We start from the raw sequence: 27,096 nt of genomic DNA, 5'->3' as shown, positions 1-27,096 counted from the left end.
TGATGTAATGCCCTATGAGCTGAGTAACATTATGGGCCAAGGGGCCTGCACTGTGCTGTAATGCTCTATGAACTGAGTAACGTTATGGGCCAAGGGGTCTGCACTGTGATGTAATGCCCTATGAGCTGAGTAACATTATGGGCCAAGGGGTCTGCACTGTGATGTAATGCCCTATGAGCTGAGTAACATTATGGGCCAAGGGGCCTGCACTGTGCTGTAATGCTCTATGAACTGAGTAACGTTATGGGCCAAGGGGTCTGCACTGTGATGTAATGCCCTATGAGCTGAGTAACATTATGGGCCAAGGGGTCTGCACTGTGCTGTAATGCTCTATGAACTGAGTAACGTTATGGGCCAAGGGGTCTGCACTGTGCTGTAATGCTCTATGAACTGAGTAACATTATGGGCCAAGGGGTCTGCACTGTGCTGTAATGCTCTATGAACTGAGTAACGTTATGGGCCAAGGGGTCTGCACTGTGCTGTAATGCTCTATGAACTGAGTAACGTTATGGGCCAAGGGGTCTGCACTGTGCTGTAATGCCCTATGAACTGAGTAACATTATGGGCCAAATGGGCCATTGGGAGTAAAGGGATTAGGATGGGGCCTGATATATCAAAAGTGAGGGTATTCATGGACTGCTTCCTCCTCCCACAGGTTTCTGAGTTGGATACAAAAGATGGGGTGGCCTTTGATGAGATAGGGCAGGTGTTGAGACGACGTCACCAGCTAGACATGGTGGACTGCACCGATGCCCATGGAAACACACCCTTGTCAGAGGCAGCTGGTGGCGGGCATCCCAGTGCCATCAAATTCCTGATCGAGAAAGGAGCCAATCCTAATTCAAAGGTAACTTGGGAGAAGAGGGCCAGGTTACGGGGTAGCAGTATCACCACTCCTCATCCCTGCACCACGGTCATCGAGCGACCCCATTACTCAATACATGTTCGTGGTTGAAGGATGTTTGTAGTTGGGAGGTGAATGTCCAAGGTTACACGTTATATTAGTGGGATAGGAAGGTAGGCAGAGGGGGTGGTGTGGCTCTACTGGTGAAGAATGGCATCAAATCAGTAGAAAAATGTGACAAAGGATTGGAAGATACTGAATCCTTGTGGGTTGAGTTAAGAAACTGCAAGGATAAAAGGACCCTGATGGCAGTTATATATGTACGGGCCTCCCAGCAGTGGCTGGGAGGTGGACCACAGATCACAACAGGAAATAGAAAAGGCCTGTCAAAAGTTATGTTATGGTAGTCATGGGAGATTTTAATATGCAGGTTGATTGGGAAAACCAGGCTAGTAATCGATCTCAAGAGAGTGAGTTTTGTTGAATGCCAACAAGGGGATCAGGTAGACTGAATTGGGTGTTTAGTAATGAACTGGAGGTGATTGGGGAGCTGAAGGTAAAAAAAACCCTTGGAGGCAATGATCACAATATGACTGAGTTCAACTTGAAATCTGATAGAGAGAAAGTGAAGTCTGACGTAGCAGGATTTCAGTGGAGTAAAGGAAATTACAGTGGTATGAGAGAGGAGTTGGCCAAAGTAAATTGGAAGGAAATGTTGGCAGGGATGCTAATAGAGCAGCGGTGGCATGAATTTATAGGGGAAATGAGGAAGGTGCAGGATGGATGTATTCCAAAAACAAAAAAAATACCCAAATGGTAAAATAATACAGCTGAGGCTGATAAGGGAAGTCAAAGCTAATGTAGAAGCAAAAGAGAGGGCATACAACAAAGCAAAAATTAGTGGGATGACAGGATTGGAAAGCTTTTAAAACCCTACACAGAGCAAAGAATCATTAAGTGGGAAAAGATGAAATATGAAAGTAAGCTTACAGACAATATCAAAGTGGACAGTAAAAGCTTTTTCAAGTAAGCTGTGGTTGCCAGTGCTATCATGTTTGCTGTTGTGTGTTGGGACAGCAGGCTGAGGGTAGCGGATACCAACAGAATTAACAAACTCATTCGTAAGGCCAGTGATGTTGTGGGGGTGGAACTGGACTCTCTGACAGTGGTGTCTGAAAAGAGGATGCTGTCCAAGTTGCATGCCATCTTGGACAATGACTCCCATCCACTCCATAATGTACTGGTTAGGCACAGGAGTACATTCAGCCAGAGACTCATTCCACCGACATGTAACGCTGAACGTCATAGGAAGTCATTCCTGCCTGTGGCCATCAAACTTTACAACTCCTCCCTCGGAGTGTCAGACACCCTGAGCCAATAGGATGCTCCTGGACTTATTTCCACTTGGCATGATTAACTTATTATTATTTAATTATTTATGGTTTTATATTGCTATATTTCCACACTATTCTTGGTTGGTGTGACTGTAACAAAACCCAATTTCCCTCGGGATCAATAAAGTATGTCTGTCTGTCTGTAAAAAATAAAAGAGAGATAAGAGTGGATATAGGACTGCAGGAAAAAGAGACCGGAGAAATAATAATGAAGGCTAAAGAGATAGCAGATGAACTAAACAAATATTTTGCATCAGTGTTCACAGTGGAAGATACAAGCGGTGTGCCAGATGTTGAAGAGTGTGAGGGAAATGAAGTGGGTACAGTTACTTTTACAGGGGAGAAGGTGCTGATAAAGCTGAAAGACCTAAGGTACAAAAGTCACCTGGGCCAGATGAACTGCATCCTAGGATTCTGAAAGAGGTAGTGATCTGACCTCAGTGGTTGGAAAGATATTGGAGTTAGTTGTTAAGGATGAGGTTATGGAGTACTTGGTGACACAGGACAAGATAGGACAGAGTCAGCATGGTTTCCTCAAGGGAAAATTTGCCTGATCAACCTGTTGGAATTCTTTGAGGAGATTACAAGTAGGATAGATAAAGGGGATGCAGTGGATGTTGTATATTTGGACTTTCAGAAGGCCTTTGACAAGGTGCCACACATGAGGCTGCTTACCAAGAAAACTTACAGAAAACTTACTAGCATGGTTAGAGCATTGGCTGGTGGTCGCAGGCAGCTAGAGGGGATAAAAGGATCCTTTTCTGGTTGGCTGTCAGTGACCAGTGGTGTTCCGGAAAGGGTTGGTGTTGGGACCGCTTCTCTTTATGCTGTGTATCAGTCATTTAGTTCATGGAATAGATGGCTTTGTTACGAAGATTGGTGGAGGGGCAGGTAGTGTTGAGGAAACTAGCAGCAGAAGGGCTTAGACAGATTAGGAGAATGGGCATGAGAGTACCAAATGAAAATATTTGAGTTGCAAAAGACTTGAGAGTACTCATGCAGAACACCCTAACTTGCAGGCAAAGTCGGTAAGGATGGCAAATGGAATGTTAGGATTCATTTCAAGAGATCTGGAATAAATGAGCAAGGATGCTGAGGCTTTATAAAACACTGGTGAGGCCTCACCTTGAGAATTGTGAACAGTTTTGGGCCCCTCATCTAAGATGTGCTGGCATTGGAGAAGGTTCAGAGCAAGTTCACAATGATGATTCTGGGAATGAAAGGGTTATCATACAAGGAATGTTTGATGGCTCTGGCTCTGTACTCGCTGTGTTCCCATGTGCCCACGTAGTAGTATTAATATAAATAATAGTAACTTCATTTATCGAGAACTTTTCATACAAATAATGCAATTCAAATTATTTTACAATGGGATACAGTACAAACATGAAAATCAAGTAAAAAGAAACATGAACATAAAAAACAAATTTATGTCAATTTAAAGCACAGTTAAATAGGTTTTTATGAATGAATGAATGATCTTTATTGTCATTATACATAGATACAATGAAACTCTGTTTGGCTTCCTCTCAGGCAATTAAATAAACCGAGTGTTTAAAAGTGTCAACTGAGATTGCCTCCCTTATAGTTTTAGGTATTGAGTGCCACAGTTTAGGAGCGTAGTTCAAAAATTAGACCTGGCAATTAACTTTTGAGGGACTCCCTGTGCTAACCCTCTGTATGTTCCCATCTTTCCTTGATCACACCATGCCATGTTCTAGGTGTGCCTGTATACTCAGCACACGCTCGGGGAGTGCCCTGGTGCATCTCGTAGTCTCAGTGGATCCCAAAGTTCCCCCTCACTTATGTCTGCAACTATAAACTTTGTTACTATGTGTGTGTTTGTTTATCGATGCATCTGCCTGTACATGTGTCTATGTGCATGTGTGTCTCTGCATGTGTGTCTGTGTACATGTAGTTTCTGTATGCATGGCACTTATATATGTGTGCGTAGTAATGGGTTTGTGTGTATGTCTGTGTGTATGCATGCGTGTGTTTATGAGTGTGTGTGTATGTGGATGGTGAGTGTGTAGGTGACGTGTATTTATGTATACAGTGCACACAAACTGATCCTGCTGTCTGTGCCAGGGTGTGTACGGACGGACCCCTCTGTACCGCGCAGCATTTGGGGGCCATGTTGCTGCTGTTCAGACTCTATTACAGAGTGGAGCCGACCCTCGGATCAGCGCCGAGGATGGTACGATGCCTGTGGAGGTAAGGAGGGAATTATCAGCACTCACATGGGGTAAATGTAGTTCAGTGAGGCCCCACAGGCCTGTATCAGTCAGTGCTCTGAGTACAGGAGGAGGGAAGTTCCTGTAGAGATTGGTGAGGTCACATTTGGAGCATTGTGTTCAATTTTGCTCACCCTATTATTGGAATGATACCATTAAGCAGTGACAGTGCAGAGGAATTTATGAGAATTTTGCCCTGACTTGAGGGTCAAAGTTATGGAGAGAGCTTGGGCAGGCTGGGACTTTATTCATCATAGTGTTGGAGGATGAGGGGTGATCTCTTCGGAGTGTATGGTTTCATGAGATGCATAGACTGAGTTAATGCAGTCAGTCTTTTTCCTAGGTTGGTGAACTAAGAACTAGAGGGGATGGGTTTCGGGGGAGAGAGAAGAGATTTAATACAAACCTGAGGGAAAACTTCTTCACCCCAAAGGTGGTCAGTGAATGAAACAAGCTGCCAGCTGTAATTGTCAACCTTTGTTCTCTATTCTAATGTTGTTTTCCTTTGTACTACCTCGATGGAACATGCAACATACCTAGCTCTCTGAACCTCTTGTAAGCTTTTCTTTTCTTCTTGATTAGATTTATTACAGCCTTTGTACACCAGGGTTCTTGTACCCTACCATAACATCCCTGTCTCATTGGAACATACCTACACAGAACTCCACACAAATATCCCCTGAACATTTGCCATATTTCTTCCATACCTTTCCCTGAGAACATCTGTTGCCAATTTAAGCTTCCAAGCTCCTGCCTGATAGCCTCATAATTCCCCTTACTCAAGTGCAATCCCGGGTTCAAGTGCAACTCATCCTTTTTGTACTGGTCGTCCCACATCCCACTCACTTTTGCTACTTTATATGGCTCTTCCTTGGCTTTTAAGTAGTCTTTAACTTACCTTATCAGCCCCGGTTGCCTTCTTTGCCATGTGAGGAGAACTTCTTCTTTGGGACTATCTGTCCTGCAACTTGTGAACTGTCCTAGAAATTTCAGCTACCTCTGCTCTGCTGTCATTCCCCCAAGTATCCCCCCTCCAATCCAGCTTGGCAAGCACCACTCTCATGCTTCTTTAATACCCTTTATTCCATTATGATACTGATACATGTGACTTATGCTTCTCCCTCTCAAATTGTACTATGAATTCAATCATATTATGATCACTGCCTCCTAAGGGTTCCTTTACCTTCAGTTCCCTAATAAAATCTGGATTATTACACAGCACCCAATCTAGGATAGCCGTTTTTCAAGTAGGCTCAAGCACAAGCTGCTCTAAGAAGCCATCTTGTAGAAATTCAGCAGATTCCCTCTCTTGCCATCTGACACCCAACCTGATTTACCCAATCCCCTTGCAAGCTGAAGTCCCCCATTAGAATTGTGACATTACCCTTATTACATGCCTTTCCAGCTCCCTATGCAATCTCAGCCCCACATTCTGGCTACTATTTGGAGGCCATTATATGATTCCCATAATATTTTTTTTACCCTTGCAGTTTCCTAGCTCCACCCACAAAGTTTCAACTGTTCTCTTTCTAAAGATGCAATTCCATCTCTTATCAACAGAGCCACACCATCCCTATATCTTCCTGCCTGTTCTTTTGATACAAAGTACCTTATATCCTTTGATGCCAAGCTTCCAACTATGTCCTTCTTTCAGTCATGACTCAGTGATGCCCACAATGTCATACTGACCAATCTCTAATTGTGCCACAAGTTGAGCCACCTTATTCTGAAAACTACATGCATTTAAGTACAGCACCTTCAGTCCTTTATTCTTTGCCCTTTTGAATTTTGCCTGCTGTGGTACAATTTAACGCTTTGTTCTGTTTGTATTTGCACCCAGTCATTGGATTGTCCTTCCTTACGTTCATATTACACCTGTCATCTACTTGTAAACCTGCTGGTTCATCCTCAGCTCTATCATATTGATTCCCATCCCCCCGTCATATTAGTTTAACCCATACCCAACAGCTTTTGCAAATCTGCCTGCAAGGACATTAGCCCCCCTCGGATTCAAGTGCAAATCATCCCTTTTGTGCAGGTCACACCTGCCTCAGAAGAGGTCCCAATTATCGAGAAATCTGAAACCCTGCCCCTGCTCCAATACTTCAGCCACACATTTATCTGCCACCTCACTCTGCTCCTATCTTCAATTTTGTGTGGCACAGGCAGCAATCCTGAGATTACTGCCCATGATGTCATGCTTCTTAACTTCCTTCCTAACTCCCCATATTCTGCTTTACCCATGTCATTGGTATCAATATGTACTATGATTTACAGCTCTTCGCCCACATTTTTCAAGATATTTTGGACACTTTCAGAAACATTGTGCACCCTGGCACCTGGGAGGCAAACTACCATCCATGTTTCTTTCTTGTGTCCATAGAATTGCCAATTTGCCTCTCTTGCTACAGAGTCCCTATTACTGCTGTTATCCTCTTCATTACCCCACCCTTCTGAGCCACAGGGCCAGAGACAAGGCTACTATTGCTTCCGCCAGGTAGGTCCTCAATCCCCAAACCACTACTCAAAATGGTGTGCTTATTGTTGAGGGGGATGGCCACAGTGGGGCTCTTCACTATCTGATGTTCCCCCTTCCCTCTCTTGGCAGTCACCTATTTATCTGTCTCCTGGAGTCTTGGGGTGACTGCTTCCCTGTAATTCCAGTCTATCACTGCCTCACTTTCCCTAACAAGCCAAAGGTCATCAAGCTGCACGGTCTATAAGGAGCTGCATCTTGATGCACCTGTGTCCATTGGGGAGGCTGGTAGTCTCCTAGAAATCCCACATCTGACACCCAGTACAGAACACTGGCCCTACAGACATACTCCATTTCTTTCAAGAGTTAAGTAAGAAAAAGAAATAAGAAATAAACTTACCTACATACCTTGCCTCTGCCTGTTCTCACCAAAGCCTGCTGAGCCAAAACCTTACCACTCTGACTCAGACCACTCCAACAATGACCGCTCCACTAGGCGGTACATCTAATTTATGGAGACAGGTTTTTCCAAGCTCCACTCTGTACCTGTGTAGGAACCTTCTACTGCGTCTGCACCGCTATCCATTCAAAGACTGCCACGGAACACCATCCAGCTTGTCTTCCACCAAGCAAACATTGGAGGAGGACGTCCCTAAATCCAGCACGGACACTTGCCATGCCACACTGCCTTGCATCTGCAACAGGCGATTCCACAGCATTAGAGCCTCTCCACACAACAACAATAACATGTTGCTGAGACATGTACACTAACAACACATGGAAGCCAATCTGGAGAGTTTCACACACAGGAAATGCTTAGACTCGGAGAGATCAAATGCAGGCAATGGTGCAACAGAGAGAAATCTTGGGTAACACAGATGATTTGGGTTCAATAGCCTGCTTCTGTGGTGTACAACTCTGCAAACACAAGATCTGGGTTTAAGGAGCTACTCTGAGGCGAGATAGGCAGCTCCTTCTGTATTCTCTGGAATTCCCATCCTCTGCGGGATCAGGCCAATAACAGTGACAAGTGCAAGAGTCCTGTGTGGCAAGAGGCCAGTTAGTTTAAATCTGTAGTTGGAAAATTGCTTGAAGCTATTATTGAAGACAAAATAGCGAGGTAGTTGCAAAGAAATGGATCTATCAGGGAGACACAGCATGGATTCAGCAAAGGCAGGTCCTGTTTGGCAAACTTACTGGAGTTCTTTGAGGATATAATAAGTGTCAGTGGGTAGGGGGGAACAGATGGGCATTATTTACTTGGATTTGCAGAAGGCATTTGATAAGGTGCCACATAAAAGACTTATCCATAAGATAAAGATGCATAGAGTTGGGGATGATGATGTATTAGCATGGTTAGAGGACTGGTTAACCAATAGAAAGGAGAGAGTTGGATATATGGGTGTTACTCTGGTTAGCAATCAGTGGTGAATGGTGTGCCACAGTGGTTGGTGTTGGGCCCACTACTGTTCATTATATACATTAATGGTCTGGAACATGGGGCTGAGTGTAGTATATCTAAGTTTGCTAATGATACTAAATTTAGTGGACAATCAAATTGTGGAGAAGAAAGGGAGAGTCTGCAGAGAGATAGGTTGAGTGGGCAAGGGTCTGGCAGATAGAGTACAATGTTGGTAAATGAGAGATCATCCACTTTAGCAGGAAAAATGAAAGAGCAAATTATTATTTAAATGGTAAAAAGTTGCAGCATGCTGCTGTGCAGAGGGACTTGGGAACGCTTGTGCATGAATCACAAAAGGTTGGTTTGCAGGTACAGCATGCTATCAAGAAGGCAAATGGGATGTTGGCCTTCATTGCTGGAGGGATTGAATTTATGAGCAGGGAGGTTTTGCTTCAACTGTACAGGGTACACCTGGAGTACTGCGTGCTGTTCTGGTCTCCTTGAAGAAGGATATACTGGCTTTGGAGGCAGTGTGGAGGAGGTTCACCAGGTTGATTCCAGAGAGGCGAGATTGAGTTGCCTAGGATTGTACTCACTGGAATTCAGAAGAGTGAGAGGAGCTCTTATAGAAACATAAAATTATGAAAGGGAGAGATAAAAAAGGAGCAGTAAAGTTGTTTCCACTGGAAAAGCCAGGTAGGGAGAGATGAGCCCATGGCCAGATCAGCCATAATATTATTGAATGGTTGATAAGCCAGATGGCCTATTCCTGTTCCTATTTCTTATGTTCTTATGTGTCTCCTGCTGGATGTTGGATCAGCTTCAGACACTCATGAGTTCTAGAGCTTTGAGGTAATGTTGCAACTCTATAAGACCCTAGTGAGATCACTAGGACTATTGCGTTCAGTTCTGGTCACCTCATTGTAGGAAGAATGTGGAAGCTTTAGAGATGGTTCACAGGAGATCTACCAGGATGCTGCCTGGATTAGAGAGTATGTTTTCTGAGGATAAATTGAGTGATCTGGGGCTTACCTCCTTAGAGTGAAGGAGGATGAGAGGTGACTTGATAGAGGCGTAAATGATGATAAGAGGCACAGATAGAGTGGATAGCCAAAGACTTTCCAAGGGCAGAAATGGCTAATATGAGGAGGTATCATTTTAAGGAAAGTATGGGGGAAGTGAATGTCCGAGTTTTTCTACAGAAAGAGTGGAGGGTGCATGGAATGTGTTTCCAGGAGTTGTGGTGAGTCTGATACATCAGGGGCACTTAAGAGACTTTTTGATAGTGAAATGAAGGGCATTGTGGAAGGGAAGGGTTAGATTGATCTTAGAGAGGGTTAAAAGGTTGGCATAATATCATGGGCTGAAGGGCCTGTACTGGGCTGGAATGTACTGTTCTATGTTCTAGCACCCTGCTACACCAGCTCCCTGGAGGGCACAGCCTGGCGCAGATCCCGAGACCTGTGATGCATGCTGCCTTGCATGGATGGTGATGGGGGGAGAGCAGGGGGAAGAAGGTTGGAGTGGGCAGGTGGTGTGTTGTGGAGAGTGGGGACAAGTGCTAACCTGTCTTGTGGCTCTGCCAGGTGGCCCCGACAGACCCCACCCTTAGGACTCTGCAGGACTGGGATATTAGCACCACTGTGCTCCTGAGGGAGAGGCTGGAAGCCGATCTGCAACGCAGGAGAGAAGCCGAGAAGCGGCAGAAAGAGGAGGAAGCCGACAGGTCAGGGGTCCTCCACATCCCCCACACCACACCACTCACTCCTTCAGACTCTCAAACACCTCACTCACTTCACACCTGCGATTGCACCATCCGCACTTACCACAGTCCATCACTCTTCCCTCACTCACTCACTAACTCAAATGCTTCACTCACCTCACCCCTTCAGACATTCAAACCCTCACTCAGCTCACACCCGTGAGTGAACCATCATCAGTCACCCCAGTCCCTTGGCCACACCACTAACTCAAACCCTTCACTCACCTCACCACTCCAGACCCTCAAACTCCTCACTCATGCACACATCCCAGCGAATCATCCTCGCACCAAACGGTCCATCAAATGTCATGTCACACATCCCTGATTCACACTGACAGCTGGATCAAACTCTGGGGTACAGACTATATCTAGATCACATCTGGATTCAGGGTGGGGAAGTAGGAGTATGCTGGAAAGAAGGGGGTGTTGGGTCCCAGGCCACAATGAGGGTGTGGGTTGTCAGGTTGAGGGTGTGTATGTTGGGTGGGTAGTGTGGGATTGAGGATTTGTGTTGGTTGGGTGTTGTGGTTTTGAGGGTTAAGGATTGTGGACCTGAGTGTGTGTGTGTGTGGGTGTGGGTTGTAGTGTTGAAGGTGCTTGTTGTGTGGGTTTTGTGGGGTTGAGGGTGTGTGTTGGGTGTGCATATTGGATTTGGGGGTGTGTGTTGGGTGGTAGTTGTGGTGTTGAGGGTGTGTGTGGGGTGGATATTGTGCTGTTGAGTGTGTGTTCTGTGTTTGAAGGTGCAGGTTCTGGGATTGAGGATGTAGGTTGGGTGGGAGTATTATGCTGAGGGTGTGTGTTGAGTGGGTGTAGTGGGATTGAAGGTGTGTGCTGCTTGTTCATCGTGGAGTTGAGGATGTGTGTGTGTGTGTGTGTGTGTGTGGGATGGTGCTTCTGTTGAGGGAGTGGGGCTTGAGGTGTTGAGTGTGTTTGTTGGGTGGGTGTTGTGCAGTTGACTGTGTGTGTGAGGTTGGGATTGTCGTGTTAAGGGAATGTGGGTGGCTGCGGTTGAGATGTTGAAGGTGTGTGTGGAGTGGGGGTTGTGATGTTGAGTGCGCATGTAGGGTGGGCATTGTGGGTTTGAGGATTTTTTGTTGGGTGGGTGTTGTGAGGTTGAGGGTGTGTGCTGGATGTTTGTATTGGGTTTGAGGGTGTGTGTTGTTGTGGGTTTGAGGATGTGCTTTGGGTGTGGGCTTTGGAGTTGAGTGTATGTGTTGGGTAGGAATTTGGTGGTCAGGCTGTGCGTTAATTTGGGGTTAGATTGGGTGACTTAGGTTGAGGGTGTGCATTGGATGGAGTTTGCATTGTTGAGGGTGTGTGTGCAGTGAGGATTGTGGGATTTAGGAAGTGTGCTGGATGAGGGTTCAGGTGTTGAGTCTGTGTGCTGGGTTGGAGTTGTGGTGTTGAGGGTGTGTGTTGTGTCGGGGTTCTGGTATTGAAGGTGTGTGGGTGGTGAGGGTTGAGGGTGTTGAGGGTGTGTATTGGGATTAGCAGTTCAGTTTTGGTTGGATGTTGTATTGAGGGTGTGCTTTCATTTGGGGCTGTGGTGTTGAGTGTGTGTGTGGGGTGGGTTGTGGTGTTGAGGGTGCATGTGGGGTGGGGTTATGGGGTTGAGTATTTATGTTCCGTGGGGTTGTCAGGTTGAAGGTTTGTATTGGTTGGGGCTGTGGTATTGAGGGTGTATGCTAGGTGTGGTTTAGGCTGTGTGGGGGGGTGGGCATTGTAGGGTTCAGGTTGTATGTTGGTTGTAGGTTTTGGAGTTGAAGGTACATGTTCGGTGGGGGTTTGGTGTTCAGGGTCTGTGTGGGGTGGGACAGGCTGTCAAGGGTGTGTGTTGAGTGGGGGTTGTGGATGAGCATGTGTGGAGTGCAGTTGTGATGGTGAGGGTGTGTTTTGGGTAAGTGTGGTAATGTAGGGGCGTGTCTTGGGTAGAGGTTGTGATGGTGGGTGGGTGTTGGGTGGGGGATGTGGTGTAGAGGGAGTGTGTTGGGTGAAGATTGTGGTGTTGAGTGTGTGTTGGGTGTGTGTTGGATGGAGTTGTAGTGGTGGGTATAAGTTGAATGGAGGTTGTGGTGGTAGGTGTGTTTTGGGTGGGGGTTGTGGTGTACAGAGAGTGTATTGGGTGAAGGTTGTGGTGGGTGGGTGTTGTGGAGTTGAGTGAGCAAACACCAGAGGGCATATGTACAAAATTAAGGGAGGGAAGTTTAGGGTAAGTTTTTTTACACAGAGGGTAGTGAGTGCCTGGAATAACATGCCAGTGATGGTGGTGGAGGCTCAAACATCAAGGGTATTTAAGAGCCTCTTGGACAGGCACATGGATGAAAGAAAAATAGAGGGTTATGGGGTAGTGTGGGTTTAGTACTTTTTTTTAAGGATTATATGGGTCGGCACAACATGGAGGGCTGAAGGGCCTGTACTGTGCTGTAGTGTTGTACGGTTCTATGGAGTGTGTGTTGGATATGTGTTAGGTGGTTGTGATGGGTGTGTGTTGGGTGGCTGTTGTGTTGAGTGTGTGTTGGGTGGGAGTTGTGGTGGTGGGCATGTGTTGGGTGGCTGTTGTGTTGAGTGTGCGTTGGGTGGGTGTTGAGGTGTTGACTATGTGTGATGTGGACTCTGGTGTTGATGTTGTGTTGGGTAGGTGTTGTGTTGAGTGTGTGTGTGATGTGGACTCTGGTGTTGTTGTGTTGGCTAGGTGTTGTGTTGAGTGTGTGTGTGATGTGGACTCTGGTGTTGATGTTGTGTTGGGTACGTGTTGAGTGTGTGTGCGATGTGGACTCTGGTGTTGATGTTGTGTTGGGTAGGTGTTGTGTTGAGTGTGTGTGTGATGTGGACTCTGGTGTTGATGTTGTGTTGGGTACGTGTTGAGTGTGTGTGCGATGTGGACTCTGGTGTTGATGTTGTGTTGGGTAGATGTTGTGTTGAGTGTGTGTGTGATGTGGACTCTGGTGTTGATGTTGTGTTGGGTAGGTGTTGTGTTGAGTGTGTGTGTGATGTGGACTCTGGTGTTGATGTTGTGTTGGTTGGGTGTTGTGTTGAGTGTGTGTGTGATGTGGACTCTGGTGTTGATGTTGTGTTGGGTACGTGTTGAGTGTGTGTGCGATGTGGACTCTGGTGTTGATGTTGTGTTGGGTAGGTGTTGTGTTGAGTGTGTGTGGGGTGTGGACTCTGGTGTTGATGTTGTGTTGGGTAGATGTTGTGTTGAGTGTGTGTGTGATGTGGACTCTGGTGTTGATGTTGTGTTGGGTGGGTGTTGGGTGTGTGTGGGGTGTGGACTCTGGTGTTGATGTTGTGTTGGGTAGATGTTGTGTTGAGTGTGTGTGTGATGTGGACTCTGGTGTTGATGTTGTGTTGGGTGGGTGTTGGGTGTGTGTGTGTGATGTGGACTCTGGCATTGATGTGTTGAGTAGGTGTTGTGTTGAGTGTGTGTGTGGTGTGGACTCTGGCATTGATGTGTTGGGTAGGTGTTGTGTTGAGTGTGTGTGTGATGTGGACTCTGGTGTTGATGTTGTGTTGGGTGGGTGTTGGGTGTGTGTGTGTGATGTGGACTCTGGCATTGATGTGTTGAGTAGGTGTTGTGTTGAGTGTGTGTGTGGTGTGGACTGGCATTGATGTGTTGGGTAGGTGTTGTGTTGAGTGTGTGTGTGATGTGGACTGGTGTTGATGTTGTGTTGAGTAGGTGTTGTGTTGAGTGTGTGTGTGATGTGGATTCTGGTGTTGATGTTGTGTTGGGTAGATGTTGTGTTGAGTGTGTGTGTGATGTGGACTCTGGTGTTGATGTTGTGTTGGGTGGGTGTTGGGTGTGTGTGTGTGATGTGGACTCTGGCATTGATGTGTTGAGTAGGTGTTGTGTTGAGTGTGTGTGTGGTGTGGACTCTGGCATTGATGTGTTGGGTAGGTGTTGTGTTGAGTGTGTGTGTGATGTGGACTCTGGTGTTGATGTTGTTTTGGGTGGGTGTTGTGTTGAGTGTGTGTGTGATGTGGACTCTGATGTTGATGTTGTGTTGGGTGGGTGTTGAGGTGTTGAGTGTGTGTGTGATGTGGACTCTGGTGTTGATGTTGTTTTGGGTAGGTGTTGTGTTGAATGTGTGTTTGATGTGGACTCTGGTGTTGATGTTGTGTTGGTTGGGTGTTGTGTTGAGTGTGTGTGTGATGTGGACTCTGGTGTTGATGTTGTGTTGGGTGGGTGTTGAGGTGTTGAGTGTGTGTGTGATGTGGACTCTGGTGTTGATGTTGTGTTGGGTAGGTGTTGTGTTGAGCGTGTGTGTGGCATGGACTCTGGCATTGATGTGTTGGGTAGGTGTTGTGTTGAGTGTGTGTGTGATGTGGACTCTGGTGTTGATGTTGTGTTGGGTAGGTGTTGTGTTGAGTGTGTGTGTGATGTGGACTCCGGTGTTGATGTTGTGTTGGGTAGGTGTTGTGTTGAGTGTGTGTGTGGTGTGGACTCTGGCATTGATGTGTTGGATAGGTGTTGTGTTGAGTGTGTGTGTGATGTGGATTCTGGTGTTGATGTTGTGTTGGGTAGGTGTTGTGTTGAGTGTGTGTGTGGTGTGGACTCTGGTGTTGATGTTGTGTTGGGTAGGTGTTGTGTTGAGTGTGTGTGTGATGTGGACTCTGGTGTTGATGTTGTGTTGGGTAGATGTTGTGTTGAGTGTGTGTGTGATGTGGACTCTGGTGTTGATGTTGTGTTGGGTAGGTGTTGTGTTGAGTGTGTGTGTGGTGTGGACTCTGGTGTTGATGTTGTGTTGGGTAGGTGTTGTGTTGAGTGTGTGTGTGGTGTGGACTCTGGTGTTGATGTTGAGTTGGGTAAGTGTTGTGTTGAATGTGTGTGTGGTGTGGACTCTGGTGTTGATGTTGTGTTGGGTAGGTGTTGTGTTGAATGTGTGTGTGGTGTGGACTCTGGTGTTGATGTTGTGTTGGGTAGGTGTTGTGTTGAGTGTGTGTGTGATGTGGATTCTGGTGTTGATGTTGTGTTGGGTAGGTGTTGTGTTGAGTGTGTGTGTGGTGTGGACTCTGGTGTTGATGTTGTGTTGGGTAGATGTTGTGTTGAGTGTGTGTGTGATGTGGACTCTGGTGTTGATGTTGAGTTGGGTAGGTGTTGTGTTGAGTGTGTGTGGGGTGCGGGCTTTAATGTTGGTGTGTGTTGGGTGGGTGTTGTGGTGTTGAGTGTGTGTGTGTGTGTGTGGTGGGTTTGGCCTGTGGTGTTCAGGATGTGTGGGATGGGGTTTGTGAGGCTGAGGGTAATGTGTAGGTTGTGTGGTTAGGGGTGCATGTGGAGTGGAGGCTGTGGGGTTGAGTGTGTGTGTGTTGTGAGTTGATTTGGTTTTGAGTGTGTGTGTTGGTTGGGTGTTGTGGTGTTGAGGGTGCATATGAGGTGGGGGTTTTTGGGTTGAGGGTGAGTACTGGGTTTGCATTGTGGGGTTGAGTGTGTGTGTGGAGGGTGTGGGTTGAGTGGGGGTTGTGTGATTTAGGGTGCATGTGGAGTGGGCATTGTAGGATTGAGGTTGTATGTTGGTTGGGGGTTTTGGAGTTGAAGGTATATGTTAGGTGGGAGTCTGGTGTTCAGGCTGTGTGTTGGGTGGGATTTGTGGTGCAGAGTGTGTGCATTCATTTGGGGTTGTGGTTTTGAGTGTTTGTGTTGCATGGGGGTTATTCGGTTGAGGGGTTTGTTCTGTGGGGATTATGTTACAGTTGTGTTTTGGGTGGGGTTTGGTGTTGCGGATGCGTTTCAGGTGGAGGTTGTGGTGTTGAGGGTGTGTGTGTGGTGAGGATTGTGGGGCTGAGTGAGTGCGTTCGGTGGAGTTTTTTGGTAAGGTGTGTGTGGGCTGAGAATTGTGGCATTTAGGGTGTGTGAGGGGTGCAGTCTGTGGAGAGGAGGGTGTTTGTGTTTCATGGGGGTTGTATTGAGCATGTGTTTTGTGTTGGTGTATGGTAGACAGTGGGGGTTTCAGTGTTGAGGGTATGTGAGGGGTGTGCATTATGGGTTGAGTATGTTTGTGTGTGGGTTGGGGTTTGTGGTGTTGAGGTTGAGTGTAAGGTGAGATTGTTGTTGCAGGTTTGTTGTCTGTGGGTTACGGTGTTCTGGATGTGAGTGGGGTAGGGGTTGTGGTGTTGAGAATGTGTGCTGTATGTGGGGTTATAGTTGTGGGTGTGGGCTGTGGGTTGCAAGGATGAGTGTGATTTTGGTGGGAGTTTTGTGGTTGAGGGTTTGTGTTGGCTGGGTGTTAGGTTAAGGATGTGTGCACAGTGGGCATTGTGGGCTGAGGGTGTGTGTGCTGCTTGGGGTTGAAGTGCTGAGTGTCGGTGTGGGCTGTGGGTTGTGGTTGTAGAGCTGAGGGTCTTTGTTGGGTGGCTGTTGGAGGTTTGAGGGTGTGCATAGTAGGGTTGTGGATGTGTGTGGGGGTGGGGGTAGTGGTGTTCAGGGTGTGTTTTGAGTTAGGATTATGGGGTTGAGGGAGTGTGTTGTGTGGGGTTTATGGTATTGAGGGTGTGTTTTGGGTGTGTGTTGTGGGGTTGAAGGTGTGTGTGGTGTTGGGGTTGTGGTTTTGAGAGTGTGTGGGTGGTTTATGTGTTGTGGTGTTGAGGGTGAATGTTGAGTGGGGATTGTATGGTTGAGGTTGCTTATGAAGAAGGGTTTTGAGGTTGAGGGTCTGTGTGAAGTGGGTGTTGTGTTGAGGACGTGTTTTGAGTGAGGATTGTGGGGTTTAGGGAGTGTGTTAGGTGGTGGTTGAAAGTGTACGTGGGATTTAGAGTGTGTTGGGTGAGGGTTGTGTTGAGAGTGTGTGTGTTTCATGGGGGTTTTGGTGTTGGTCATGTTTTGGATGGGAGCTGTGAGCTTGAGAGTTTGTGTTGAGGCAGGGCTGTGATGTTGAGGGTATTTGTGTGTGTGGGAGGGGTTGGTTTTGTGGTGTTGAAGTTGTGTTGGGTGGGGTTTGTGGTGTTGAAGTTGTGTTGGGTGGGGTTTGTGTGTTTTAGAGTATGTGTGGGGTACGGGCTGTTGTGTTGAGGGCCCTGGTTGGGTGAGGGTTTTGGGTGGGTGTTGTAGGTTTGAGGGAGCCTGCTGGGTGTGCATTGTGGTGTTGAAAATGTGTGTGTAGGTCCAGGGTTGTATGCTGAGGGTATGTGTTGGGTTGGGGTTCTGGTGTTGAGCGTGTCTTGTGGGGTTTGTGAGGCTGAGTGTTTGTGTTGGGTGGTGATTGTCATGTTGAGGGTGTATGTGTTGGGGGGCTGTGGTGTTGATATGTCTGGTGGGATTTGGTGTTGTGGGTGTGTGTATTGGATCGGTTTGTAGGGTTGCAAGGATGAGGGTGTGTGTTGGTTTGGAGTTGTGCGATTGAGAGTTAGTGTTAGCCGGTGGCTGTGGGTTTGAGGGCTTGTGTTGGCTGGGGGCTGTGATGTTGAGGGTGTGTCTGTATTGCTGGAGCTTGTGTTGGGGGTGTGTGTGTGGGATAGGTATTGTCATGTTGAGGATTGTGGGGTGGGGTTGTATTGAGTGGGGGGTTGTGTGGTTGTGTGTGCATGTGGAGTGGGGATTCTGAGGTTGAGGCTGTGTGTTAGATTTAGGTTGAGGTGTTCAGGGGGTGTGGTGACTGGGGTTGTGGTGTTGCGGGCATGTGCCAGGTGGGGTTTGTGTTGCTGAGTGTCTGTTGTGTGAGAGTTTTGGTTTTGAGAGTGTATGTTGGGTGGGGGTTGTGGTATTGAGGGTATGTGTTGAATTGGGATTGTCTTGTTGAGGATTTGTGTTGGCTGGGGCTGCCTCAGACCGTGATCTTGTAACCTGACTCTCTGTGTCCAGGATCCAGAGCCAGGTTTCAGAACTGACGAAGGAACTGTCCCAGTATCAGCACGAGGTGGGTTGCCTGAAATTCCTGCTCTGTCTCCGGCACCACCATCTGTTGCTGGCTCACTGACCCCTGGGAAGCTGCGCATTCCTTCCCCACCCTCACTCACACCTGTCTGTCCCCCCATCGTGTCACAAGCGCTCCCCAATTCCTGCTCTCCTCTCATTGATTCCTGGGGAGTCACAGACTCCTCTTCCACCCCCACGCTCCCTTCACTGATCCCTTGGGTGTCACAGACTCTTCCCCTACCCTCCCTGACCCCTGGGTAGTCACAGGCTCCTCCCTCACCTCCCGTCTCCCATCACTGTCCCCTGGGGAGTCATAGAGTCCTCCCTCACCCTTGTGTTTCCCTCACTGACCCCGGGGAGTCATAGATGCTTCCCTTGCCGTCACTGACCTCTGGGGTGTGACAAACTCTTCCCCTGCCCTCACTGACCCCTGGGGAATCAGAGATGCTTCACCTGCCCTCACTGACCCCTGGGGAGTCACAGATGCTTCCCCTGAACTCCCCACGCTCTCCACACTGACCCGGATGGGGTGTGAGGTTGAGGGTGGGCTGTCAATGTCACTGCACAGACCCAGGTGGTATGTGAGGGTGGGTACAGATGTTGGTGGAATGTGAGGGTGGGGACAGACCCATTTTGTATGTGAGGGTGGGTACAGATGCTTTTGTGTGTGAGGGTGGGAACAGACTGGGACAGGTGTTGAGTGTGGGGACTGACTCAGGTGGCATGTGAGGGTGGAACAGGTGCTGTGTGAAGGTGGGGATAGACTGGGACTGACCAGGTGGTGGTGAGTGAGGGTGGGGTCAGACCCAGGTGCTGAGAGAGGGTGGGGACAGACTGGGACTGACCAGGTGGTGAGTGAGGGTGGGGTCAGACCCAGGTGCTGAGAGAGAGTGGGGACAGACTGGGACTGACCAGGTGGTGAGTGAGGGTGGGGTCAGACCCAGGTGCTGAGAGAGGGTGGGGACAGACTGGGACTGACCAGGTGGTGAGTGAGGGTGGGGTCAGACCCAGGTGCTGAGAGAGGGTGGGAACAGACTGGGACTGACCAAGTGGTGAGTGAGGGTGGGGTCAGACCCAGGTGCTGAGAGAGGGTGGGAACAGACTGGGACTGACCAGGTGGTCTGTGTGGGTGGGACAGACCCAGGTGCTGTGTGAGAGTGGGGACTGACCCAGTTGCTGAGAGAGGGTGGGGACAAACTGGGACTGACCAGGTGGTGAGTGAGGGTGGGGTCAGACCCAGGTGCTGAGAGAGGGTGGGGACAGACTGGGACTGACCAAGTGGTGAGTGAGGGTGGGGTCAGACCCAGGTGCTGAGAGAGGGTGGGGACAGACTGGGACTGACCAAGTGGTGAGTGAGGGTGGGGTCAGACCCAGGTGCTGAGAGAGGGTGGGGACAGACTGGGACTGACCAGGTGGTCTGTGTGGGTGGGACAGACCCAGGTGCTGTGTGAGAGTGGGGACTGACCCAGTTGCTGAGAGAGGGTGGGGACAGACTGGGAGAGACCCAGGTGAACAAGGGACACATTTAACATGGGCCATTCTCCACCAGCTGCAGAAAGCATATTGCGAACTCCACAAACGCATCAACGAGCACGACAAGTGTGTGAGCAAGGACACGGGCAAGACCAACATCACACTGCAGGTCAGTCAGCCCTGCTCCCAGGAGGACACAACTTACTCCAACCCTCCCTCCCTCGCTGTCTCTGCCTTCTTCCTCAGTCTGCAAACCCCCCCATCCTTTCACTTCTCTCTCTTTGTATCACTCATGGTATCCTCCCCTAATCTGCAACCGCAGCTTCTTTCTCCCCCTCTCTCTCCTTTCTCTCTACCCCACTTTCCCCCTCTCTTGCCCCCCTCTGCCCCCCTTCTCTCCCCCCCCCGGTGTCTTGTCCCGTGTGCAGAACAGACCCCACGGTGGTCTGCAGCTGAATGGATGACAGAGTGGAGCAGGGGCTCCCAGGCTGTGAGCACTGAGGCAGGCTGATGGGGGAGTGTGGTACAGTGGGCCATGCCTGATGCATGAGATAGGGTAGTCCTCAGCAGTTCCAAAGTGGTCTGACACCTCCCTCTGTCTTCAGGCTGTCCACGATGCAGAGGAACTGCTGGCAGTGAAGAGATCCGCAGCGGCCGAGGCAGAGCAGAAACTCTCACTGGCCAAGCTGCAGCTGAGGGAGAGGCTTCAGAGAGGTGGGTCACAGCGAGGAGCCGACTGAAAGCGGGAGCTGGAGATCATCCTGTACCAGACCCAAACCAAACTTAGACCGCAAAGCAGACCCTAACCAAACTCAGTCTCCCACCCTGGATCCTAACCAAACTAGCTTGGCAGCGGGGTGGGAACCAAAGTGAAGGGACTCAGGATAGGACAGGTGGTAGGAAAGTAAAGATAGGGTACAGTCAGATTGTCAGGAAGGGCAGGCAGGTGATGAGTCTTAGTTGCAGCCAACAGGCTGAGTATCAAATTATTAGGGATGCAGAATCAAGAAGGATAGCAAATACAGTACTCCAGATGTTGTGTCTAAATGTGTGTCGTATAAGAAGTGAGGTGGATGATCTTGTTGCAATATTACAGGTAACCAGGTATGATGTTGTGGCCATCACAGAATCATGGCTGAAGAATAGTTGTAGTTGGGAGCTGAATGTCCAAGATTACATGTTATATGGGAGGAATAAGAGGGTAGGCAGAGGGGTGGTGTGGCTCTGCTGGTAAAGAAAGGCATCAAATCAGTAGAAAGATGTGACATAGGATCAGAAGATATTGAATTCTTGTGGGATGAATGAAGAAACTGTAAGGGTAAAAGGACCTTGATGGCAGTTATATACAGGCCTCCCAACAGTGGCTGGGAGGTGGACCACAGATTACAATAGGAAATAGAAAATGCATGTCAAAAGGGGAATGTTATGATAGTCATAGGAGATTTTAACATACAGGTCAATAGGGCAAATCAGATTGGTAATTGATCTCAAGAGAGTGAGTTTGCTGGATGCCTAAGAGATAACTTTTGAGAGCAATTTGTCATTAAGCCTACTAGGTGATCAGCTGTACTGGATTGGGTGTTATGCAATAGAACCATAGAACACTACAGCACAGTACAGGCCCTTCAGTCCATATTGTGCCAACCCATGTAATCCTTAAAAAAAGTACTAAACCCATACTACCCCATAACCCTTAATTTTTCTTTCATCCATATGCCTGTCCAAGAGGCTCTTAAATACCCCTCTACTACTAATATATCTACTATAAGCCTACAGACTCTCACAGCTACCTAAACTATTCCTCTTTCCACCCTGTCTCTTGCAAAAATGCTATCCCCTTCTCACAATTCCTCCATCTCTGCTGCATCTGCTGTCAGGATAAGGCTTTTCATTCCAGGACGAAGGAGATGTCTTCCTTTTTTAAACAAAGGGGCTTCCCTTCTTCCACCATCAACTCTGCTCTCAAACGCATCTCTCCCATTTCCCGCACATCTGCCCTCACCCCATCAGCCCACCACCGCACTTGGGATAGGGTCCCCCTTGTCCTCACCTACCACCCCACCAGCCTCCGGATCCAACGTATAATTCTCCGTAACTTCTGCCACCTCCAACGGGATCCCACGACCAAGCACATCTTTCCCTCCCCTTTCTTTCTGCAGGGATCGCTCCCTATGCAACTCCCTTGTCCACTCGTTCTCCCCCCATCCCTTCCCACCGATCTCCCTCCCAGCATTTATCCTTGTAAGCAGAACAAGTGCTACACCTGCCCTTACACTTACTCCCTCACCACCATTCAGGGCCCCAGACAGTCTTTCCAGGTGAGGCGACACTTCACCTGTGAGTTGGCTGGTGTGGTATACTGCATCCGGTGCTCCCGGTGTGGCCTTTTATATATTGGTGAGACCCAACACAGACTGGGAGACTATTTCACTGAACACCTATGCTCTGTCCGCCAGAGAAAGCAGGATCTCCCAATGGCCACACATTTTAATTCCACATCCCATTCCTATTCTGACATGTCTATCCATGGCCTCCTTTACTGTCAAGATGAAGCCACACTCAGGTTGGAGAAACAACACCTTATATACTGGCTGGGTAGCTTCCAACCTGATGGCATGAACATTGACTTCTCTAACTTCTGTTAATGCTCCTCCTCCCCTTCTTACCTCATCCCTGATTTATTTAGTTTTTTTTCTCCTGTCACAAGGTGGGGGCAAGGGTGCTGGGAGAGGACCCACAAGCAGGACACAAACATGTCTTTCTTAGTTACAATAAAATAGCGTTTATTACTCACTACACAGAAGATCGGGAAATCAAGGATGACAAAGAGGAACATGAACCTCAGACTAGGGGACTAGGGACTAGGATCACCACAGACCTGGGAGTTGGAAACACGGAACTGGGATTGCCGCAGCCATGACTTGGACAGTGGGAACATGGATCGTTGCGGCCATGACTGGGACCCTGGGGACTGGGACCACCACGGCCCTTGGACTTGGAGACTGGGATCCATGGATCGCCACAGCTGGGAACGTGAAACCTGGATCATCGCGGAGCCAGGACTAGGACCTTGATTCACAGCAGCCAGAAACGTGGACACCAAAACACAGGACAGGAACATTGAGCCAGGACTTCTCCTTCAGATCAGGCATCGAGCCGGGACTCTTCTTCGAGGGAACAGATGCGGACAGGACTCTTTTTCAATGGGTAGACGCGGACAATGGGCATGAGCATCGAGCCAGAACTCCACCTACAATTCAGGCATCAAGCCGAGACTCTTCTTCAAGGGGTAGACACGGGCAATGGTCATGAACGTCAAGCCAGGACTCTGCCTTCCACTCAGGCACTGAGCCGGGACTCTTCAAGGGGTAGACATGGACAACAGGCATGAACGTTGAGCCGGAACTCTGCCTTTAACTCACCCCTGGCAGGTTGACCTTGCCCGGACCCACTCTGGTGAAGGAAGGCAAATTGCTGGTACTCTGATGCGGGCTGGACAACTCTGGTTTGTGGTAGCGATGGCGACTTGTAAAGGCTTCTTAACACTCTCACCCCAAACGGCTAAAGCCAGGGGCTTATAAGTTACCGGTTCGGGTCGAGAGTAAATTACCTTGATTGCCAAGCTCAAGGGACACGTGAAACGGAATTAGAAGGGAACAAGGAGTCAATGGTCCAGATCACAACCTAACTAAATTTAAAGGGGATCCAATCCAGACCACGACATCCCCTCCCCTTTTTTTTCTTTCTCTCTCTGCCCATCACTCTGCCTGTTCTCCATCTCCCACTGGTGCTCCCCTCCCCCTTTCTTTCTCCCTAGACCTCCCGTCCCATGATCCCCCCACCCCACTTCTCCAGCTTTGTGTCCCTTTTGCCAATCACTTTTCTGGCTCTGAGCTTCACCCCAGCCCCTCCAGTCTACTCCTATCATTTCACATTTTCCCCTCCCCCTCCTACTTTCAAATCTCTGACTATCTTTCCTTCCAGTCCTGACGAAGGGTCTCGGCCCGAAACGTTGATAGTGCTTCTTCCTCTAAATGCTGCCTGGCCTGCTGCATTCCACCAGCATTATATGTGTGTTGCTTAAATACCCCTAATGTTTTAGCCTCCACAACCATCCCTGGCAAGTCATTCCAGGCACTCTCAACCCTCAGTGTAAAAAACTCACCTCTGAAACTATGACAATTAAAGAGGAGGAAGTACTGGCACTTTTAAGGAATATAAAAGTGGATAAACCTCTGGATCCTGACAGGATATTCCCTAGGACCTTGATGGAAGTTGGTGTAGAAATAGCAGGGGCTCTGACAGAAATATTTCTAATGTCATTAGAAATGGGGATGGTGCTGGAGGATTGGCGTAATGCTCATGTGGTTCCATTGTTTAAAAAAGGGTTCTAAGTGTAAACCTAGCAACTATAGGCCTGTCATTTGACGTCCGTGTTGGGTAAATTAATGGAAAGTATTCTTAGAGATGGTATGTATAATTATCTGGATAGCCAGGGTTTGATTAGGAATAGTCAACATGGATTTGTGCATGGAAGGTCAGGTTTGGCAAATCTTATTGAATTTTTTGAAGAGGTTACATGGAAAGTTGATGAGGGTAAAGCAGTGGATGTTGTCTATATGGACTTCAGTAAGGCCTTTGACAAGGTTCCACGTGGAAGGTTAGTTAGGAAGGTTCAGTCATTAGGTATTAATATTGAAGTAGTAAAATGGATTCAACAGTGGCTGGATGGGAGATGCCAAAGAGTAGTGGTGGATAACTGTTTGTCAGGTTGGAGGCCGGTGATTAGTGGTGTGCCTCAGGGATCTGTACTGGGTCCAATGTTGTTTATCATATACATTAATGATCTAGATGATGGGGTGGTAAATTCGATTAGTAAGGATGAGGGGGTATCTCATTGAAACCTTTTGAATGTTGAAAGGCCTAGACAGAGTAGATGTGGAAAGGATGTTCCCATGAAGGGAGAGTTTGGGACAAGAGGTCACAGCCTCAGGATAGAGAGGCACCCTTTCAAAACAGAGATGTGGAGAAATTTCTTTAGTCAAATGGTGGTGAATATGTGGAATTTGTCACCACATGCAGCTGTGGAGGCCAGCTTGTTGGGTGTATTTAGAGGGCTCATCTAGGGAGGCTATTTGGGTGGAATTCAGGAATGGGAAAGGTGTAGTAACACTTATAGGGGTGTATTATAGACCACCTAATGGGGAGTGAGAATTGGAGGAGCAAATTTGCAAGGAGATAGCGGATATTTGTAGTAAGCACAGGGTTGTGATTGTGGGAGATTTTAATTTTCCACACATAGACTGGGAAGCCCATACTGTAAAAGGGATGGATGGTTTGGAGTTTGTCAAATGGGTGCAAGATAGTTTTTTGCAGCAATACATAGAGGTACCGACAAGAGAAGGGGCAGTGTTGGATCTTCTTTTAGGGAATGAGATAGGTTAGGTGACGGACATATGTATAGGGGAGCATATCGGGTCCAGTGATCAAAATACCATTCATTTCAATATAATTATGGAGAAAGATAGGACTGGACCCAGGGTTAAGGGTTAAGAAAGGCTAACTTTGAGGAGATGTGAAAGGATTTAGAAGGAGTGGATTGGGACAATTTGTTTTATGGGAAGGATGTAATAGAGAAATGGAGGTCATTTAAAGGTGAAATTTTGAGGGTGCAGAATCTTTATGTTCCTGTTAGGTTGAAAGGAATGGTTAAAAGTTTGAGAGCGTCATGGTTTTCAAGGGATATTGGAAACTTAGTTAGGAAAAGCAGAGATATCTCCAATAAATATAGGCAGCATGGAGTAAATGAGGTGCTTGAGGAATATAAAGAATGTAAGAAGAATCTTAAGAAAGAAATTAGATAAGCTAAAAGAAGATACGTGGTTGCTTTGGCATGTAAGGTAAAAATAAATCCAAAGGGTTTCTATAGTTATATTAATAGCAAAAGGATAGTGAGGGATAAAATTGGTCCCTTAGAGAATCAGAGTGGACAGCTATGTGTGGAGCTGAAAGAGATGGGGGAGATTTTGAACAATTTCTGTTCTTTGGTATTCACTAAGAAGAAGGATATTGAATTGTGCAAGATAAGGGAAACAAGTAGGGAAGTTATGGAAACTATGACGATTAAAGAGGAGGAAGTACTGGCGTTTTTAAGGAATATAAATGTGGATAAATCTCTGGGTCCTGACAGGATATTCCCTGTGACCTTGAGGGAAGGTAGTGTAGAAATAGCAGGGGCTCTGACAGAAATATTTCAAATGTCATTAGAAACAGGGATGGTACCAGAGGATTGGCGTATTGCTCATGTGGTTCCATTGTTTAAAAAGGGTTCTAAGAGTAAACCTAGCAATTATAGGCCTGTCAGTTTGAGATCAGTGGTGGGTAAATTAACGGAAAGCATTCTTAGAGATGTAATTATCTGTAATTATATGTAATTATCTGGATAGACAGGGTCTGATTAGGAACAGTCAGCATGGATTTGTGTGTGGAAGGTCATGTTTGACAAATCTTATTGAATTTTTTGAAGAGGTTACGAGGAAAGTTGATGAGGGTAAAGCAGTGGATGTTGTCTATATGGACTTCAGTAAGGCCTTTGACAAGGTTCCACGCGGAAGGTTAGTTAAGAAGGTTCAGTCATTAGGTATTAATATTGAAGTAGTAAAATGGATTCAACAGTGGCTAGATGGGAGATGCCAAAGAGTAGTGGTGGATAACAGTTTGTCAGGTTGGAGGCCAGTGACTAGTGGTGTGCCTCAGGGATCTGTACTGGGTCCAATGTTGTTTGTCATATACATTAATGATCTAGATGATGGGGTGGTAAATTGGATTAGTAAGTATGCAGATGGCACTAAGGTAGGTGGTGTTGTGGATAATGAAGTAAATTTTCAAAGCTTGCAGAGAGATTTAGACCAGTTAGAAGAGTGGGCTGAATGATGGCCGATGGAGTTTAATGCTGATAAGTGTGAGGTGATACATTTTGGTAGGAATAATCCAATTAGGACATACATGGTAAATGGTAGGGCATTGAGAAATGCAGTAGAACAGAGTAATCTAGGAATAACGGTGCATAGTTCCCTAAAGGTGGAATCTCATGTGGATAGGGTGGTGAAGAAAGCTTTTGGTATGCTGGCCTTTATAAATCAGAGCATTGAGTATTGGAGTTGGGATGTAATGTTAAAATTGTACAAGGCATTGGTAAGGCTGAATTTGAAGTATTGTGTACAGTTCTGGTCACCGAATTATAGGAAAGTTATCAACAAAATAGAGAGAGTACAGAGAAGATTTACTAGAATGTTACCTGGGTTTCAGCACTTAAGTTACAGGGAAAGGCTGAACAAGTTAGGTCTTTATTCTTTGGAGTGTAGAAAGTTGAGGGGGGACGATAGAGGTATTTAAAATAATGAGGGGGATAGATCAAGTTTACGTGGATAGGCTTTTTCCATTGAGAGTAGCAGAGATTCAAACAGGAGGACATGGGAGTTGGGGAGCAAAAGTTTAAGGGTAACACGAGGGGAATTTCTTTACTCAGAGAGTGGTAGCTGTGTGGAATGAGCTTCCAGTAGAAGTGGTAGAGGCAGTTTCTGTATTGTCATTTAAAGTAAAATTGGATAGGTATATGGACAGGAAATGAATGGAGGGTTATGGGCTGTGTGCGGGCCAGTGGGA

The 27,096-nt window shown here is 47.4% G+C and overlaps 1 protein-coding gene across 6 annotated transcripts in view; it reads left to right on the top strand.

Annotated features, from left to right (window-relative positions):
• LOC132395239 (IQ motif and ankyrin repeat domain-containing protein 1-like) overlaps positions 1-27,096 on the top strand; it is a 180,641-nt gene that overhangs the window by 86,027 nt on the left and 67,518 nt on the right. For 3 of the 6 annotated variants that reach the window (XM_059971550.1, XM_059971548.1, XM_059971549.1), the window contains exons 6-11: positions 656-847; positions 4,327-4,452; positions 9,937-10,076; positions 17,905-17,959; positions 19,508-19,600; positions 20,037-20,145. In XM_059971550.1, the coding sequence (XP_059827533.1) occupies positions 656-847; positions 4,327-4,452; positions 9,937-10,076; positions 17,905-17,959; positions 19,508-19,600; positions 20,037-20,145 (715 nt within the window). The remainder of the gene's footprint in view (positions 1-655; positions 848-4,326; positions 4,453-9,936; positions 10,077-17,904; positions 17,960-19,507; positions 19,601-20,036; positions 20,146-27,096) is intronic. The other 3 variants (XM_059971553.1, XM_059971551.1, XM_059971552.1) reach the window with 2 other exon arrangements.

Source organism: Hypanus sabinus, chromosome 6 (genome assembly GCF_030144855.1).
Source record: "Hypanus sabinus isolate sHypSab1 chromosome 6, sHypSab1.hap1, whole genome shotgun sequence".
Lineage (NCBI taxonomy): Eukaryota > Metazoa > Chordata > Chondrichthyes > Myliobatiformes > Dasyatidae > Hypanus > Hypanus sabinus.
The sequence above is the reverse complement of the archived record's forward strand: the minus strand, read 5'-3'. Positions and strand labels throughout refer to the sequence as shown.